This window comes from Ornithodoros turicata, chromosome 1 (assembly GCF_037126465.1).
Source record: "Ornithodoros turicata isolate Travis chromosome 1, ASM3712646v1, whole genome shotgun sequence".
NCBI lineage: Eukaryota > Metazoa > Arthropoda > Arachnida > Ixodida > Argasidae > Ornithodoros > Ornithodoros turicata.
In genome coordinates this window covers 134,231,041-134,250,958 of record NC_088201.1, presented here as the reverse complement: position 1 = coordinate 134,250,958, position 19,918 = coordinate 134,231,041, and the positions used below count along the sequence as shown (strand labels likewise).

Below are 19,918 nucleotides of genomic sequence, written 5' to 3'. Positions count from 1 at the left end.
TAGGATACATCAGTATACTGGCACCTTACAAAATTGTGTGATGACAAACAACGACCAATGCTTGCAGCGCAATAAATACTCACAATCTCTGTTGCCTCCCATTGTTTTCTATGGGCACACACAGCACTTTAGGGCCCACCAACATGGCGACCCGAAGGCACGCCTCTCCCCCACGAGCCCCTCTCCCATGCGCGATCCAGCCTTTATACATAGAGATCAGTGATCAGTGCTGGCTCTGAGTGCTGGAGCCCGCTCGCAGTTGAACAATACAGTCACAACATCGACAGCGTTAGTTACGCATTTACATTCATTAAATCGTGGACGTCAAAACAAAATTCCGTTAAAGATTTTAACATTAAAGTCGTAAATTCACTATTCTTTTTACTTGACGAAGTACGTTCGCAGGTGCACATCGAACAGAAATCTTCGCAAGAGATGCCGTGAATGAATGCATAAACGACGACAACGACAGTGTGACGAGCCCACGAGCCCGCCACTGACTTGGCCTTCGGGAGAGGAAAATCAGTTGCGCTGCGCATGCGCTAGAAGGGATGTCACGTGCTGCCGCCGTGCCGTCTGCAGGCTCGGGCCGTCTGCTCGCTGCGCGTGCGCATGCGCTAGCACACAGCGGTTTGTTTGTTTGAGGATGGGATTTGTGTTTGTGGTAGCGGTGAAGCAAGTTTGCCAAATATTCCGTTCAAGTTCCTCGCTGGATGTCCCGCTCGTCCGTCGATGTTCAACAGGTGAGGGAACATTTCAGCAACGCCTGCGAGTTTCATGCTCCCGGTTCAAAAGGTGAGGGCGTCTGTACAAAATTGTAAAACGGGCCGCTCTGTTACTACAGATGCAGCAAGTGCCAGTCCACTTTTTCTCAGCTGCACCTTCTCAGTCCAGGCAGCAACAGCACCAGGTGAATGTAGGTACACAACTTCCAAGTGAAAGACGCACGAGTGCAATTCTGACCCAGGCGAAAAAATGAACTGGGAAGTCAACTGGTACCAGTTCGTTCCCAGTTGCCTCCAACTGGTCATGAACTGGAACCAAGTGGGATCAAACTGGCGGCAACTGGAAACTAAAGTGGTACCAGTTCAAGCTGGGCTGGTGGCAACTGGAAAGTGAAGTGGTACCAGTTCAAGCTGGGCTGGTGGCAACTGGACATGAACTGGTACCAGTTCAAACTGGGCTGGTGGCAAGTGGACATGAGCTGGTACCAGTTCAAGCTGGGCAGGTGGCAAGTGGCAAGTGAAGTGGTACCAGTTCAAACTGGGCTGGTGGCAACTGGACATGAACTGGTACCAGTTCAAACTGGGCTGGAGGCAACTGGACATGACCTGGTACCAGTTGAAGGTGGGGGTGGCAACTGGAAAGTGAAGTGGTGCGCCAGTTCAAACTGGGCTGGTGGCAACTGGACATGAACTGGTACCAGTTCAAACTGGGCTGGAGGCAACTGGACATGACCTGGTACCAGTTGAAGGTGGGGGTCGCAACTGGAAAGTGAAGTGGTGCGCCAGTTCAAACTGGGCTGGTGGCAACTGGACATAAACTGGTACCAGTTCAAACTGGGCTGGAGGCAACTGGACATGACCTGGTACCAGTTCAAGCTGGGCAGGTGGCAACTGGAAAGTGAAGTGGTGCCAGTTCAAGCTCGACCAGCTGACATGTTTGGGAGAAGTTTCGGTTTGGGGGTTCCGGGATAGGTTTGCAATAACATATATGAAGATTACGAAAGAAAGGTTGGGGGGACGATCGGAAAGCAACTTTATAGTAAAAAAATCATATTTCTATTTTTTTTTTTTTTTTTGAAGGTGCGCTAATGTTAACAAAAGCTAATTTGGAATTATTATGTTTGCATATTTTGCGCGTTCCTGCTCCCCTGATGAATGACGCGTTTGAACAAGATGTAACGGTCGCTTGCTGCTTCAAGATGCAGCGTTCGCGCTTGTCTGCCGTGTTTTGACTTTTCGCGTTCGTCTCAGCATGTCCCAAGTGACATTTTTGCTCTTAATGTTATTAGCGTGACATGCGACAATATAAATTACAGTGAGCGTCATCGGCTTCAGTACGACCAGACAGGTGTCATGCGATTGCGGCTCTGTTGCAGCTGCGAAGACTGCTTCATCGTGAGTACTATGCTCAAGTGTTTTTTGATTCCTGCGAATAAAGCAGAAATATAAATAATGGTACCGTCCTGCTGCACGTAAAGTTTGTCTCCCCAGTGTGTTGCACGAGAACATATTGACGCGTTTCTTTCACGACCAACGCCCGGTTTATGTAAATGCGATGTTAACGTTAACAAAGCAACTTTTTGCACACCACACGCTGTGAAAAGTGTCTCTTGGTTTCTCGTTCTTTTATTCATCATGTGCCGTTAGTCTGCGTGTTCCCGCTTTTAATGCATGTCATTCTCGTGTTTCAGATCCTTCACACGGAAAACACGGGTTGCTCTAGAATCCGCATAGCTCACCAGAGTACGCGTGGCGTGGATCGGAAAAGCATGTGAGTCTGTCTGAGTAGTTGTGCCTTTCAATTCATGTTTTGGTGATAATATTGTGCTTCACAGGACGACTGCGAAGCAATATGTCGGACTCCACAAGCGCCTTCTGTAACGGGGGATACACAGGAAAGGTGAGTGTCTGCGACATATGTGTGTATAGTGAACTAAATGAATTAGTAATGATAGCTCTTCTGCAGCTCTATACGTAGAAAACCAACTGATGACATGACTTCCACGGCTGCCCGGAATGCTTCCTGTTTTCCGCAACCGTTTCTGTAAAGTCAGTGAGAAACTGCATCGTGAAATACAAAATGTCTGTTTCAGAAGTGCACAATAAAATAATTCATGTTTATTTCAGTATCATGCATCTGTGGGCTTCATCATGGAGATCCAAATGAGCTCCCGAGTGGCTCAGTTCCGCTTGGAGGAGAAACGTTGCTACTTCGGCTGCGACCAGTTGCAAGCTGGTATTTTGAACGGGGACCAGTTCAAGCTGGGACCAGCTGCCAACTGGTTTTGAACTGGTCCCAGTTCAAACTTGGACCAGCTCAAGCTGTGTTATTGAACTGGGACCAGTTCAAGCTGGGACCAGCTGCAAACTGGTTTTCAACTGGTCCCAGTTCAAACTGGGACCAGCTCAAACTGTGTTATTGAACTGGGACCAGTTCAAGCTGGGACCAGCTGCAAACTGGTTTTGAACTGGTCCCAGTTCAAACTGGGACCAGCTCAAACTGTGTTATTGAACTGGGACCAGTTCAAGCTGGGACCAGCTGCAAACTGGTTTTGAACTGGTCCCAGTTTGAACTGGTCCCAGTTCAATAACACAGTTTGAACTGGTCCCAGTTGGAAAATTTTTCATCTGGGGAAGCTGGTAAGTACGTCTCATGCTACACACCATTCGCGTTCAGCGCTCTTATTTTGCATGGTTGTAGCAAGTAATTCAGTGGCATAAACCGGCAGACTGGGTGCGTAATGTACACCCATAGTGCCAAGTTGCACTAATTCTGGTGACGTGTCCGTGAAATCTGTGTAATCGGACTGTCTAATTGTCACCTGGTCGCGGTATATGAGTACGAAATATCGTGGTTTCGGCAGTTATCAGTAATCTTTCGTTGTGCTTAATGGTTCCTATTATTTTGTATTTGTGTTTCTACTGAGAATTATCATACTGTATTCTTAACTGGAGCAACAAAATTACCAAACACATGAGGATTGTGTTGAAACTGAGGACATTGCTTATTTTTACTGATTTCAGATTTTCAGGCATGGAGAGAAGAAATGCAGGATGTAGCCAAGAGTCATTTTACTAAAGGCACAGGGGTAAAAAGATTGAAAGGTGGAGGTTTAAAGTGTTGTTATATTTGTAACTGATTGGGTGCTTTTACAGAGAAGAACGTCAAAGGAAAAAGGTCCATAAAATCATAAGGTTCCGTCAGGCATGGGGCAACCTGCATTGATGATTCGTCTGCATTGTTCCAGACTGGCAAGGTTCCAGGACACAACGGGACATTCCTAAGGGGCCCCCTACCATCTCGCTCATGATCAGAGCTGACAATTAAGGCATAATGGTTTCAAATTTCCAAAGATTCTCTAAGAAGTGGCATGCATTTCAGAATTTGTATGAGTACAACACAACAGAGTGTACAGCCCGAGACAAAAGTTCACGGCACTACGCCTTTCTTCATCGGAGCGGTCCCCTGCCAGCTACCAGCAAGAGATCGAATAAGAAACGGGTCTATCTCTCAGTATGTGCGTCCGCTCTTGTTTGATGCTAGGGTGTCACTCCAATGGAGAAATGTGACACCATGGTGGTCCCGTAAAGATTTGTACCAAGCTGCACATCGTACAACCCCGACAACTATCAAACACTGCTCGGTAACGTCAGTGTTCCAATTTGAGATTTTGCTGCCTATTTCTTCCCAAAAGGCTGCTCTTGCTTGTGAACTCCGGTGTACCAAGACAAGTTCAGAACAAAGAATTTATAGTTAGACTTTGAAGGCAGTAGTCAACATAAATAAGTTTTACCTCTGAGATGATTGCCCATTCAAGGCAACAACAAACTCGTAGGTTCACCACATCATCTAAACTTCCTCGGCCTGTTACAGCTTGTTTCTGTCCACAAGGAGTGGTGACATGAACTATCATTCATCGAGCATTTGTCAGGAGGTTGTTAGAGGAATCAGTCAGACAGATGTGCTTCAGATGTTTTCTTTTTTTTTTTTCAGTTTTCAGGTTTTTATTGTTATTCCATGACAGTACACACTGATACTGATAGTGGGCAAGCCCTGTTGAACAGTCCAAGACACAGTCAGTGCAAATGTCTACACAATTTGAGGGGAACAGAAATACCAAGAACGCATGACAAGTATTAGAAACAAATAGCAAATGAACAAAGAGAAATGCAAATCATCAAAAAGTAATTGCATGTCACCCTACGGTATCAGCAGAAAAGTCCTGTTTGATGGTGTTTTTGAAGGATGCCAGATTATTGTTGGGACGAATGCGTACACCAGTGTTTCTCAAACTGTGGGTCATGAGCTGTTGAAAGATTCATTGTTTCATGCCCAACCAGAGGGTAAAGCTCAATTCATGTTCAAAGCATTAATGGACTGTCATGTGTTGTCAAATGACAGTGTTGCATTCATGAGTAAATGATGTAGATGTGAAGGTCCTTAAACATGAATTCAACAGAAATCCTCTGGCTGGGTGTATTTCCTGCTGCTTGGCACACTCTTGGAATCTGGTTGAAAACTGCCCTGCTACTATGGCTTTCTTCACACCATCTGTGCATCAATATTCGAACAGATTGGGACAAAAGTTTATGGAGGACCAGGGTGTTGCATTTCTTCATGGGAGTGACACTCTAGCATCAAACAGGAGTGGCCACACACACTGAGAGGTGGACAGAACAGCCAGTCACCTGTTTCTTATTCGATATCTTCCTGCTAGCCAGCAGGGGGCCGCTCCGATGAGGTGCAAGGTAACAGGCTCATTGATATAGTGTCCAGCTGAAATTTGTGGTATTTTGGAACGATGTATTGCTAACGAGACCAGTAAAAATATCCAAAACTGGACTGCGTGTTTGGCTCACTGAGGTTACCGAAGAGCTACGTTTCCTCGACGTGTGAAACAAAGCTTGATAAAATGAATCAACCAAGTTGTGTGATCTAACTGGCCAATACTGAGTAGATTTACAATATAGATTTGCAATATCTTGAGGACTTTTGCTCTCTTGTAACAAATGCTAAATAAATGCAATCAAGCATACATTGGAACTCATTTGCTGAGGCAAGACACATGAACATACAAACATATGTGATTGTGCTAGTTATTTTCACGCACATAGTATGATCTTCTGAATTCCCAGTAGCTGTTCGAACACATAGCTGCTTTCACATAGCTGCACCCGTTTTAACTCCTTGCATCTTTGTTGAGACAAAGCGGAGTTGTTTGGCATTTTTGTTCCGCAGTATCACAGCAGGTTTAGCACTGCATAGCCAAGATCGTACCTTTACTAGTGCATCTGGGAGGTCCCCATAGAACCCCCCATAATATTTTCTGGCTACCGCACGGATAGCCAACACTAGCATGAGACAAAGTAGAAGCCAACTTGAATATACAAGGCGTAATGATGTGCATGAAGAATTTTAAAATGATTGAGCATTGTATGCGAATTACATTATCAAAATGTTGATGAGAGTCATGTACCCCGGCCACCATATTTTTGATGATAACGAAAGACGGCAATTGAGCTGGTGTGATGCCAATATATTTTTCCTTTAAACTAATGAAATAATTATGCATTATATATAGTCATGAAGAGTTTGCTGATGGATGTTGGAAGGGTGTACATTTCTTTAGATAAATCATTCACAAGAATACACACAGCAGCTTTGAGCTCACCAAGGTTTTATGCAATGCCAACTGATGTTAGTATTTTCATGGTAAAAAGCATCTGTTGCAGCTGAAGAAAACAATACCATCAGTCAGGGGCAGTTGTCTCGTTATATTGCAAGAGAGTACTCAGTACTGGAGAGATATAAATACACGGAATAAAACAAACTGCCTAGTGCAGTGAGTGGAAACTTTATTCCACTTCTTATTGGCAGAATATTAACAGAATTTTTTCTACAAGATTTCTCAGGTCAGAGCACTTTATAGGATATACAAATTGCCAATTATGTGTGTTATGTGTATGTATATCACCACACTTAAATGTATTTACCTGCTGTAATATACCCCACACCAAGCTAAAAATGGGGCATATTGTCTTCAGTTGAAAAGTCAATGCAGGAGAGCATGCATGGCTGTAAAGTGTTTCACCTGAACCATTACCCAAAATGTATGAAGTGGCAGTACACAACTATCACATAGAATGACCCATCTGTGGTGCTATGTGTAGAATCTATGCACACTTTTCTTTTGATGTTAACATTGCCTTGAGTTTGAGGGAAAGCACAGGACAAACACGGGACGAGACGAACACAAACACACGAACCAGCAAAGAAGCTTTAATACACGAAGTGAAGGAGAGACGGGTAAAAAGAAAGTGTACACTTCGGCATTAACATCAAGTCAACACCAGCTAGCTTTCCTGCTCCTCCTGTGTTCATCACACTTTTGTTGGTGCCCAAATGCCTTAACAGCTGTTTTTGCATGCCTGTCATGAGAACTAGCAAAAGATCCTCATCTTGCAACAAGTCAGTAAGACAGTAGGATCATCCTTCTTGCCTTTGTGTGTGAGGGAAAGCACTGGACTGTTTGTTTGGGCTCTGATAGAACTGACCAACAAGGCAACACTGGTTTGGTTGTCGTCGTGTTTCCTCTCACTGTGACATATATTATAGTCCCTCATGGTGATGTACAGGTACTGCCTTGTAGTGAGGTGAATTGGATCCTTTGAAACGTGCCATCCAGCACACCCTGAATACTGAGCTGCATAGTACGCTGAGTGCAATGCCGTCACGTAGTTTCCCTAACATAAACAAATAGTTTCTGGTAGGTAAAAAAGGACATTCCAGTACAATATAGTGTTTTACAAGTGCCTGTACGCCCGCAGCACATCGTTGCCATCACGGCTTCTCCCGTACCTGTTTTTTTTTCTTTTTTTAAGGAGTAGCAAGCTGGCACTTGCCTGGCTGACATCTCCTTTTGTGTGAATAAACATATACCCCCCCCCCTGCACGGGCTGCCTCTATTACATCTTCCTCTGTTTTTGTAAGTGGGGTGTAGGACAGCCCCAAAATCATGTGCATAATAGGAAGCTTGGAAGACAAACGAGACCTTGCCAGTTTGGAACATTGCAGACATATCAGCAAGGCAGGTGTCCCCACGCCTGACGGAACATTGTGATTTGATGGACCTTTTCCTTTGATGTGTCCTCTCTATAAAATCATCCAATCAGTTACAAATATAATAACACTTTAAACCTCCATCTTTCAATCGTTTTACCCCTGTGCCTTTAGTAAAATGACTCTTGGCTGCATCCTGCATTTCTTCTCTCCATGGCTGAAAATCTGAAATCAGTAAAAATAAGCAATGTCCTCAGTTTCAACACAATCCTCATGTGTTTGGTAATTTTGTTGCTCCAGTTAAGAATAGAATGATAATTCTGAGTAAAAACACAAATACAAAATAATAGGAATCATTAAGCACAACGGAAGATTACTGATAATTGCCGAAACCACGATATTTCTTACTCATATATCGACTTCGGTGTTAAGATGGAACAGGTGACAATTAGACAGTCCGATTACACAGATTTTACGAACACGTCACCAGAATTAGTCCAACTTGGCACTATGGGTGTACATTACGCACCAGTCTACCGGTTTGTGCCACTGAATCATTTGCTACAACACATGCAAAACAAGAGCGTTGAACGCGAATGGTGTGTAGCATGAGACGTACTTACCAGCTTCAGAATTGCACTCGTGTGTCTTGGAAGTTATGTATACATACAGGTACTGCTGCTGCCTGAACTGAGAGGGTGCAGCTGAGAAAAAGTGGACTGGCACTTGTTGCATCTGTAGTAACAGAGCGGCCCATTTTACAATTTACAATACAAAGTTGCTTCACCGCTACCACAGACCACAAATCTCACCCTCAAGCAAACAAACCGCTGTGTGCTAGAGCATGCGCAGGCGAAGCGAGCAGACGGCACGGCGGCGGCAAAGAGAGACACGTGACATCACTTCTAGCGCATGCGCAGCGCAACTGATTTTCCTCTCCCGAAGGCCAAGTCGCCACTGGAGCCCGCTCGCATTTGAACAATACAGTCACAACATCAACAGCGTTAGTTACGCATTTACGTTCAATAAATCGTGGACGTCAAAGCTGAAAATTCCGTTAAAGATTTTAACATTAAAGTCGTAAAATCACTATTCCTTTTACTTGACGAAGTACGTTCGCAGGTGCACATCGAACAGAAATCTTCGTATGAGATGCCGTGAGTGAATGCATAAACGACGACAACCACAGTGTGACCAGCCCACGAACCCGCCACCACTGATCTCTATGTATAAAGAGCGTACTTCGTCAAGTAAAAAGAATAGTGAATTCACGACTTTAATGTTAAAATCTTTAACGCAATTTTCCATTTTGACGTCCACGATTTATTGAATGTAAATGCGTAACTAACGCTGTTGATGTTGTGACTGTATTGTTCAAATGCGAGCGGGCTCCAGCACTGATCTCTATCTATAAAGGCTGGATCGCGCATGGGAGAGGGGCTCGTGGGGGAGAGACGAGCATTCGGGCCGCCATGTTGGGAGGCCCTAAAACGCAGTGTGTGCCCATAGAAAACAATGGGAGGTAAGGGAGATTGTGAGTATTTATTGCGCTGCAGGCGTTGATCGTTGTTTGTCATCACACAATTTTGTAAGGTGCCAGTATACTAACGTATCCTAACAGTGTTTCACAGGTGTCCTGTCGTTAGATTCTTAATTACGTTATGTTTTGCATTCCGAAACTAGACCGTCACGGCAGTGCAGCGCTGGGGATTGTACTACAGTACGTTTCCCAGCCAATATTTCAATAAGAAACGATGCGTATACGAAGAGGGGAGTCAAGTCCTGTAGATCACATAAACAAAATACAGAAGCCGACACTGAAGATTTTTGCTTAAGTTTAATTTGTACAAGCTTTCGCGTGGAGGTCCACGCTTCCTCAGGTACAAAGTGAAGTGGTGACACACATAAGTATATATAGTATAGACACTACTGTACAAAGAAAGGGAAGAGGAAAGGAGATATGGTGCCACATGTCTGTGTACAATGAATAGCTGGGCAGACGGATAAGTGACCTCTAACCGTTTAAGAACAGTAAAAGGTGTTGTGAACAAAAAGGCTCGCCAACCCAGTTTCGCGGAAGGGGGGTCAGGAGTATGGGAAACGAGTGGCCCAGAATGGACAAAAGGGAAGGTTACGGATTATCTAACGGAGTACCAGACGATGACTGAAAGTGGGGATTCAAGAATTGTGCACAAATAAATATAGATATATAGCTACTAAATTTACATCAGCGGATATAACGAGCCAGGACTAAGATTCAGACCATTTGGTGTGAGACACTTGAATTGCGAAATTAAGTAGGACTCTCTATTCTTACGTTTAATGTCGGTGCGGAACCCAGATTCTAGCAATATAATTTTCAAATCAGTTTCAAAATCGTGATTAGGTTGATTGAAGTGAATGGCGACAGGAGTTTGGCGGGCATTTAGGATATCAAATTTGTGGCCATAAAATCTTTTTCTCATTGTGTTGGAGGTTTCACCGATGTATTGTGAATTGCACTTGCTGCAGAATATCAAGTAACAAATATTGGGTGAATTACAGTGGAGTGAATGACGAATTTTCAAACAGAAGTCACCCAAAGTGCTACGGGCAATGGTGGACGGCGCGATAAATTTACAGGTCTGGCACCGTGTACTACCACAGGGATAACAACCCGGCGAGCGCTTCATCATGCATGATGACGTGAGGATGTCGCGCAAATTTTTCGATCTACGGAATGCTACTAATGGGGGAGTGGGAAAAATTTCCTTTAATTGCTCGTCAGCATGTAGTATATTGAGGTGGCGTCTAAGAATGGAATTGGTATTGACAAGTGATTTATGATATGTGGTGGATAAAACTACATTACTTAAGTCCTCTTTACGTTTCGGGGTGAATAAGGACTCCCTGGATAGGCTAGATGATTTGGCAAACGAGTCATGGATGAGTTCAAATGGGTAATTTCTTTTTTCGAAATCAGATACCATTTGCTGAGCATGTTTTACAAAATCAGTCTGATCTGAGCAGATTCGTTTCAGGCGCAAGAACTGACCATATGGAATACTCCTTTTCTGGTGATTGGGATGATAGCTTTCATAGTGGAGATACTGGTAAGCAGTCTAGACAACGCAGGTCCGGCCGGACACAATGACTTGTACAGAACATTGAACGTCATTCAGTGCCCTTCTTGAAAGCGCGTAAACTTTTGGCTAGGAAAGCTAGATTCCTGTCTAATTTTAGTTTTTATACAGATTGTATATCTCAACGTATAATTCCCAAAGGTTTATCATTGTCCATCACGCCGTCTTTTAAGTTCCATTCCCCCTTGAGCTCTACGAAGTGGGCTACCGCTCTCAATAATGCGTCGCTCCAACTAGTTAAAATTCTCAGACAGGAAAGTTCTTACGTCTTGAAAGATATTGATAACCAGCTCAAACAGCTTGCTAACCAACTCTCTCAACATGAAGTTCTTAATCTCTCTGAATTCACTGCCAATAAGCTGAAGAAAATTCACGAAATCAAAACCAAAAAATCGAAACGTGATGATCTTATTCTATCTCCCATTTTAGCGCATGGCATTTGTGACGTGATAAATTCTGAACCATCTTCCACGAAGGCTGGCCATAACACCGTCTTTAATCTTTCTGATGTGACCCTCGACGAGGCTGAACTTGGTGTTCTCTCAAAAGGTCTCAGTTTTGTACCTACGGAGCGTAATATTGATGAATTTGAAATTCTGCACGATCTGCACAACTTAGGTAGGAGAATGCACCTGAAAACCTTCTTTCACGATAAACCTAGCTCAGATGCCGCGCCCTTCCGAAACCCCTCTAGCTGGACGCCGGACTCCTCTAGAACTAGCCCCCTTATTGACAATTACATCAAGGCCGTTCACAAGGATATCAAGACAAATTATTCGAAATCTATTGTACACACTGATAACTTGTCTAATTGTGAGAAAGTAGCGCTACGAAATCTTAAAGCCCGTAATGACATTATTATCAGACCAGCGGACAAGGGTGGCGGTATAGTTGTTCTCAATACATCCGACTACATCGCGGAAGCAGACAGGCAGTTAAGTGACCGCTCATTCTACAGAGCTATCGATCAGGATCCAACCCCTTCCTTTTGTCTTCTTATTAATAAGAAAATTGATGAACTCGTCACTAGTAAACTTATCCCGTCCCATATTTCCAAATTCTTGCGTCCTAAGAACGTTACACCAGGTAATTTTTATCTTTTGATCAAAGTTCATAAACCCAATAACCCTGGGAGACCCATTATTTCAGGAATAAACACACCGACAGAGAAATTATCCTTAGTTGCTGACCACTGCATCAAACACATCCCACCCCTTCTCCCATCCTTTGTCAAAGACACAAACGATTTCCTTTCCAAAATTAACGCTGTCCATGACCATTTCAGTAACCATGGTGACATTTTGTTGGCAACAATGGATGTCGTTTCGCTATACACTAACATTCCCAATGACGAAGGTCTCTCTGCTGTTGAACACTTCCTTAATTCTCACCCTTCCGATATTCTTCCCATGCCCGCTATCATCCCCCTTTTAGAACTAGTTCTTAGCTGTAATAACTTCGTATTCAACGATCAACACTTCGTCCAAATTCATGGCGCTGCCATGGGCTCCCGGGTTTCACCTAATTATGCCAATTTATTCGTGGGTCGTTTTGAAAACTCAGCCCTCAATTCTTTCCCCCTTAAGCCACTTATATATCTCAGGTTCATCGACGACATTTTTGTCCTCTGGTCTGGTGATGAGGCATCTCTGCAGTCATTTTTTGATCACTTCAATTCTCTGCATAGCAAAATTAAATTTACCTGTAACTATTCAAGGTCATCCATCAACTTCCTTGATGTGACAGTGTCATGTAAATCTGGTAAGCTGACCACTGAACTATACAAGAAACCAACGGACAAGCGCCAGTATCTCCACTATGAAAGCTATCATCCCAATCACCAGAAAAGGAGTATTCCATATGGTCAGTTCTTGCGCCTGAAACGAATCTGCTCAGATCAGACTGATTTTGTAAAACATGCTCAGCAAATGGTATCTGATTTCGAAAAAAGAAATTACCCATTTGAACTCATCCATGACTCGTTTGCCAAATCATCTAGCCTATCCAGGGAGTCCTTATTCACCCCGAAACGTAAAGAGGACTTAAGTAATGTAGTTTTATCCACCACATATCATAAATCACTTGTCAATACCAATTCCATTCTTAGACGCCACCTCAATATACTACATGCTGACGAGCAATTAAAGGAAATTTTTCCCACTCCCCCATTAGTAGCATTCCGTAGATCGAAAAATTTGCGCGACATCCTCACGTCATCATGCATGATGAAGCGCTCGCCGGGTTGTTATCCCTGTGGTAGTACACGGTGCCAGACCTGTAAATTTATCGCGCCGTCCACCATTGCCCGTAGCACTTTGGGTGACTTCTGTTTGAAAATTCGTCATTCACTCCACTGTAATTCACCCAATATTTGTTACTTGATATTCTGCAGCAAGTGCAATTCACAATACATCGGTGAAACCTCCAACACAATGAGAAAAAGATTTTATGGCCACAAATTTGATATCCTAAATGCCCGCCAAACTCCTGTCGCCATTCACTTCAATCAACCTAATCACGATTTTGAAACTGATTTGAAAATTATATTGCTAGAATCTGGGTTCCGCACCGACATTAAACGTAAGAATAGAGAGTCCTACTTAATTTCGCAATTCAAGTGTCTCACACCAAATGGTCTGAATCTTAGTCCTGGCTCGTTATATCCGCTGATGTAAATTTAGTAGCTATATATCTATATTTATTTGTGCACAATTCTTGAATCCCCACTTTCAGTCATCGTCTGGTACTCCGTTAGATAATCCGTAACCTTCCCTTTTGTCCATTCTGGGCCACTCGTTTCCCATACTCCTGACCCCCCTTCCGCGAAACTGGGTTGGCGAGCCTTTTTGTTCACAACACCTTTTACTGTTCTTAAACGGTTAGAGGTCACTTATCCGTCTGCCCAGCTATTCATTGTACACAGACATGTGGCACCATATCTCCTTTCCTCTTCCCTTTCTTTGTACAGTAGTGTCTATACTATATATACTTATGTGTGTCACCACTTCACTTTGTACCTGAGGAAGCGTGGACCTCCACGCGAAAGCTTGTACAAATTAAACTTAAGCAAAAATCTTCAGTGTCGGCTTCTGTATTTTGTTTATGTGATCTACAGGACTTGACTCCCCTCTTCGTATACGCATCTGTTACTTACCATGTCTCGTCCTGCGACACTGGAGATTTCATCACGCATTGCCATAATCGGCAACTCTCTTATCAAATTGGTGCCACAGTTTTTGAGTTCAACCAACATCTACATCAAGTCGGTGAGTGGCGGAAGAATTTTGGATTTCCTGAAAGTGGTGGATGATCTCCCTGGTGACTTTTCGGCGATTATATTGCAAATTTGCTCTATCGACGTGGCCACAGAACCTATCGCTACGACCATTGAGAGAATTGATTGCCTATTGTCGCACATCCGATCTTCACGACCGCAAACGCTGGTTGTATTCTCCAGTGTTCCACCTAGATTACCATCCTTCTACACAACCCGTGACCAGAGCCAGTTCCTACGGAATGTGAACCGCAACATCAGTCTCCTCAACCACCATTTCTGGTACTTATCCTTGCTAAACTCCGGAGTGGGAAGCATCCAGCACTTGCGGATGGACCAGTCACCTTGGAATTTCCTGGCTCTGGACGGCCACCACTTGAACCTTCGGGGCGCGAGGTGTTTGGCTTCCCACTACCGTAACTGCATCCTCACGCACATCTTGCAAGACCTCCCACCCCCAGCTGTGACGTCTTCCCCCTTTGAGCTGCGCCTGGAAGATTTCCCCCCCCTTCCCCGTCGATCAGAGACCATCCAGTTCTACAACCGATGCCACGACTGCGCGCTATGCCGACGTTCTTGCTCCACTTAACTCGTGCAACGACCAACCAGCCCCTTCTGCTTCCCATCCTGCGTTGGTTCCTACAACCCCTGTGCCCAAGACCTCTTCTCCACAAGCTCCAGCTTCACCCATCAACAGTCCCCCGGCCTCTTCTCCAGCCGCTGACAACGTAATCAGCTTCTCTCCTGCGGAGTGTGCTAACCATAGTGCCGGAGTCCACCTGCGATCCCCACTTCACCCCGATGCATCTCCAGGGGTGTCTGACTGTGTGAACGTGGGTTCTTCACCAAGGACTTTTTCTACTTCGCGTGGTGCGTCTGCTCAAGTACGCTCCTCTCCTCCAGCCAGGCCACAGAGGAGAGTTAGCCGTCGCTTCCCTATGACAACACGTAAGCAGTCTAGACAACGCAGGTCCGGCCGGACACAATGACTTGTACAGAACATTGAACGTCATTCAGTGCCCTTCTTGAAAGCGCGTAAACTTTTGGCTAGGAAAGCTAGATTCCTGTCTAATTTTAGTTTTTATACAGATTGTATATCTCAACGTATAATTCCCAAAGGTTTATCATTGTCCATCACGCCGTCTTTTAAGTTCCATTCCCCCTTGAGCTCTACGAAGTGGGCTACCGCTCTCAATAATGCGTCGCTCCAACTAGTTAAAATTCTCAGACAGGAAAGTTCTTACGTCTTGAAAGATATTGATAACCAGCTCAAACAGCTTGCTAACCAACTCTCTCAACATGAAGTTCTTAATCTCTCTGAATTCACTGCCAATAAGCTGAAGAAAATTCACGAAATCAAAACAAAAAAATCGAAACGTGATGATCTTATTCTATCTCCCATTTTAGCGCATGGCATTTGTGACGTGATAAATTCTGAACCATCTTCCACGAAGGCTGGCCATAACACCGTCTTTAATCTTTCTGATGTGACCCTCGACGAGGCTGAACTTGGTGTTCTCTCAAAAGGTCTCAGTTTTGTACCTACGGAGCGTAATATTGATGAATTTGAAATTCTGCACGATCTGCACAACTTAGGTAGGAGAATGCACCTGAAAACCTTCTTTCACGATAAACCTAGCTCAGATGCCGCGCCCTTCCGAAACCCCTCTAGCTGGACGCCGGACTCCTCTAGAACTAGCCCCCTTATTGACAATTACATCAAGGCCGTTCACAAGGATATCAAGACAAATTATTCGAAATCTATTGTACACACTGATAACTTGTCTAATTGTGAGAAAGTAGCGCTACGAAATCTTAAAGCCCGTAAATTTGCGCGACATCCTCACGTCATCATGCATGATGAAGCGCTCGCCGGGTTGTTATCCCTGTGGTAGTACACGGTGCCAGACCTGTAAATTTATCGCGCCGTCCACCATTGCCCGTAGCACTTTGGGTGACTTCTGTTTGAAAATTCGTCATTCACTCCACTGTAATTCACCCAATATTTGTTACTTGATATTCTGCAGCAAGTGCAATTCACAATACATCGGTGAAACCTCCAACACAATGAGAAAAAGATTTTATGGCCACAAATTTGATATCCTAAATGCCCGCCAAACTCCTGTCGCCATTCACTTCAATCAACCTAATCACGATTTTGAAACTGATTTGAAAATTATATTGCTAGAATCTGGGTTCCGCACCGACATTAAACGTAAGAATAGAGAGTCCTACTTAATTTCGCAATTCAAGTGTCTCACACCAAATGGTCTGAATCTTAGTCCTGGCTCGTTATATCCGCTGATGTAAATTTAGTAGCTATATATCTATATTTATTTGTGCACAATTCTTGAATCCCCACTTTCAGTCATCGTCTGGTACTCCGTTAGATAATCCGTAACCTTCCCTTTTGTCCATTCTGGGCCACTCGTTTCCCATACTCCTGACCCCCCTTCCGCGAAACTGGGTTGGCGAGCCTTTTTGTTCACAACACCTTTTACTGTTCTTAAACGGTTAGAGGTCACTTATCCGTCTGCCCAGCTATTCATTGTACACAGACATGTGGCACCATATCTCCTTTCCTCTTCCCTTTCTTTGTACAGTAGTGTCTATACTATATATACTTATGTGTGTCACCACTTCACTTTGTACCTGAGGAAGCGTGGACCTCCACGCGAAAGCTTGTACAAATTAAACTTAAGCAAAAATCTTCAGTGTCGGCTTCTGTATTTTGTTTATAAGAAACGATGTGAGGTTAACAACAACCATGTATGTAATATCCCGTGCTGCGTTCTGGACAAAAATTGTTCCATAAAGAACGGTCCGGGATGATATATACTCGCATGGCAGAAAGAGATCGTACTGTAGAATCACAGCCGTTGTCTTAGTCGTGTATGGGTTTAGTATGATTTATATCAAGCATCGCCGCAGAAACAGGCTTTTAGTGAACGACAGCGGTGCTTTGCCTCGCAAATATGGACACACCGAAGCAGCCCTAAATACTTCACGCAATTAGATCACGCTCGTTAGGACAGTTAATCAGGTAGTGATGTAAGCTTAATCAACTAAGTTACTTAGAAAGTGGTAACACCTCCTTGAGACACAGGACTTATCTCTTTTTGAAGTACAGCCCTTCTATGTTTGTTTGCTTCCGCCTTTATTTGTTCTGATTATTTGCAGGCGCGGTTGTGCCAAACTGAATGTCCTTCTCCAGCACTCACATGCTTTTGTTGAATACAACTGCAGCGTGAGAAAAGCTGCTTGGGGACGGGGTCCTGCTATCCAGTGCTGACTTTGTCATGCTTGTTATGTGGAGCATGTTCCAAACAATGCAGCTCCACGTATGGTCTTCAAATTGCAACAGGACTATTTGGAGGTTGAAACAGTTGTGATTTTGCCATTTTGGCCCTCGTGTACCCAGTCTGTGAAACGCAAACAAAAAAGTCTAACACGATATGCTTTTGTAATGAAGATCACTGATGATGAGTAAAGAGAATATACGAGTTCAAGTTTATTCAATATTTTATATCATTCATTATATTATTCAACATTTTATGTCAAGTTTATACAACATCAAGTTTATTCAAGTTCAAGATTTATTTCTTGCACTTATGCGTTTCAGGATACAATGAACGTGCAGGGAGGTCGCAAAAGGCTACATTTATTGTTTTGTGACCTTGCTACAATGGCAATATATATTTTAGGAATGACAATGGTCAGGTACGCTCTCTAAATTTGTAGCACTCAATTTTAGGTTGGAATGAGCAATGAATAGCAACTTCCCCACTGATATTTTCTCATATATGCTAAATTTTAAATTTAATGTGATCGAAGATGTGATAATATAATAATAATATATAAGAATATAACATGTGATAAATGAATGTGATCAACAGTAGATGTAAACAACATGAGTAGCCAGAGAAGAGCATTCTCAATAAATAATTGTCTTCTTATAGCATATATGTGCATGCCTACTAACTGAAACAATTATCACAGTTCCCTGACAAGTTTTAATTTCTGAGAGTGTACTGTAGAAGCTGCTTAGATCTACAACAGTTCATACAAGGTATTATATACTGTGAATGCCTTTAAAAATCCCATGTGACACATATCCCTTTACTTTCTGGAGGTGCTGTGGTAGTCAAAGTTTGCGGGCATTACGCAGGTTCTGCACCCATTTCTTGAGTATGTCGAGGCAGCTGTGAAGTAACCTGCATTGATGATGATTATTCCAACCTTTATGGTGCATCGACAACTAAGGAAATAATACATCAGAACATTGGTTTGGGTGCAACCAGTTAAAAATGAATATGTTGTTTAATAAATGCATTGGACAAATGTTAAAACATCAGTTTAAAACATGGTTTACAATCCCTGCATCTTCTAATAATTAAAAAGATTAAAAACTACTCTAAAAAGAATATGGGGAACTCTTTTAAAAAGAATTATAATCTCTAATTATTATATTGCTGGGTTAAGGAGCCTAAAGTGTAAGGTGTGTTTCTGATGTGAACATGTAAGAAAATATGCAAAACAGAGAGAGGCTAACCACAGTGCGTGCACTGAGGTTGTTCCTTCCTGTAAAGTAGAAACCAGTGGATGAGGAACGTGATGCTTACCTGTACACCCAGCCGTATCACACTGCACAGATCATTCACTGGGCAGCCCTCATGACGAAACCTGTATTGAGAGACCACTTTTGCCTTAAAACTGCTACAAATAGCACGACACGCTACAAATCATTACTATCGTAACAAGCTGACGATACAACTCAGACACAAAGGCGTTATTCAAGTTGCGGCACACCACCGTTACGTAGGATTCTTTGTCACAAATCAAACCAAGGCACAAGACAATACCAATACATGAAAAAATGTGACAATCGTGGTCTTATTATGACGTAATACCGAACTTGTGCGCGAAGGTAATTCAAAGAAATGAATGTGGCACTTGCTTCCGCAGAGAACACCGTGTACCATGCTAGCAATGCATGCAAAAAAGCGCTCGAGTGTTCGCACATATATTGATGACAACACTACCTGTGTAGTGTAACATGTTCTTTCAAGCATATTATGCACTCAAACTGTATTTGCCGCCGGGTAAAATGCAAGTGTGCTCGATTGAACGTCGGAAGAGCGATCAAGCAACCTGCATCCAGTGCTCGTTTTGTGCAAAAAAACACTTGATAATGGTCAAATAAATGTACAGAATGAACGCCTATTTATTCCTTGATGAAGAGTGACTCACCTGTATAAGTTTAGGCCCTGTAACCTTGCCAGTACGGTTGGTACGACCGTAATTGCAAGAAGTTGCCATGATCGCTGCGGCGGCTGTTCTGGGCACCGTAAGATGGCGGCCGGTTTCTTCACGCTCGCGCTCCCTATCCGCGATCCAGCCTTTTACATTCGAGATCAGTGTATGGTAGCTCACCATAATCAGTGGTGACGAGCGGGATTGTTTTTTTGCAGCCCGCTCGAATTTCAACAACACAGGTACAACATGGGCAGCGTTAGTTGCGTATATTGGACAATGGAAAATTCGACTAACTTTATTAGTGATTTTAGCAATAAAATCGTGGATTCACCATTCTTACTCATATTTGCTCATACGATATGTTTTCCCTCACCTCAATTATCGTCCCAGATGTTTTTCCTCATGGCAAAAGGGCAAGGGTGCAGGCCAGCTGGTACATGGTGAAAAAATTTGGAACCCGAGAAAAGGACAGAGGAGGGAC

At 43.4% G+C, this 19,918-nt stretch overlaps 1 protein-coding gene and 2 long non-coding RNA genes across 4 annotated transcripts; 1 reads left to right on the top strand and 2 right to left on the bottom strand.

Annotated features, from left to right (window-relative positions):
• Nucleotides 1-1,790: 1,790 nt before the first annotated feature.
• Nucleotides 1,791-2,851, top strand: LOC135369278 (uncharacterized). The gene is made up of 4 exons (XR_010415046.1): nucleotides 1,791-2,120; nucleotides 2,417-2,496; nucleotides 2,561-2,625; nucleotides 2,692-2,851. It is a non-coding gene; the product is annotated as an uncharacterized LOC135369278 (long non-coding RNA).
• A 1,990-nt stretch (nucleotides 2,852-4,841) lies between these two features.
• On the bottom strand, nucleotides 4,842-19,884 carry LOC135369266 (uncharacterized). 2 transcript variants are annotated; one of them, XM_064602874.1, is made up of 5 exons: nucleotides 8,598-8,730; nucleotides 8,409-8,520; nucleotides 7,946-8,010; nucleotides 7,778-7,878; nucleotides 4,842-5,983 (listed from the first exon to the last, which is right to left on the bottom strand). In XM_064602874.1, exons 2-5 carry the CDS (start codon nucleotides 8,518-8,520, stop codon nucleotides 5,887-5,889), a joined length of 375 nt encoding a protein of 124 aa, XP_064458944.1. In that variant the 5' UTR covers nucleotides 8,598-8,730; the 3' UTR covers nucleotides 4,842-5,886. The 2 variants fall into 2 exon arrangements, 1 of the variants encoding a protein (XP_064458944.1); XR_010415043.1 differs by lacking the exon at nucleotides 8,598-8,730 and adding an exon at nucleotides 19,811-19,884 and having other exon boundaries at nucleotides 4,842-7,878.
• On the bottom strand, nucleotides 17,801-19,627 carry LOC135369258 (uncharacterized). The gene is made up of 3 exons (XR_010415033.1): nucleotides 19,432-19,627; nucleotides 18,804-18,864; nucleotides 17,801-18,395 (listed from the first exon to the last, which is right to left on the bottom strand). It is a non-coding gene; the product is annotated as an uncharacterized LOC135369258 (long non-coding RNA).
• Nucleotides 19,885-19,918: the final 34 nt, after the last annotated feature.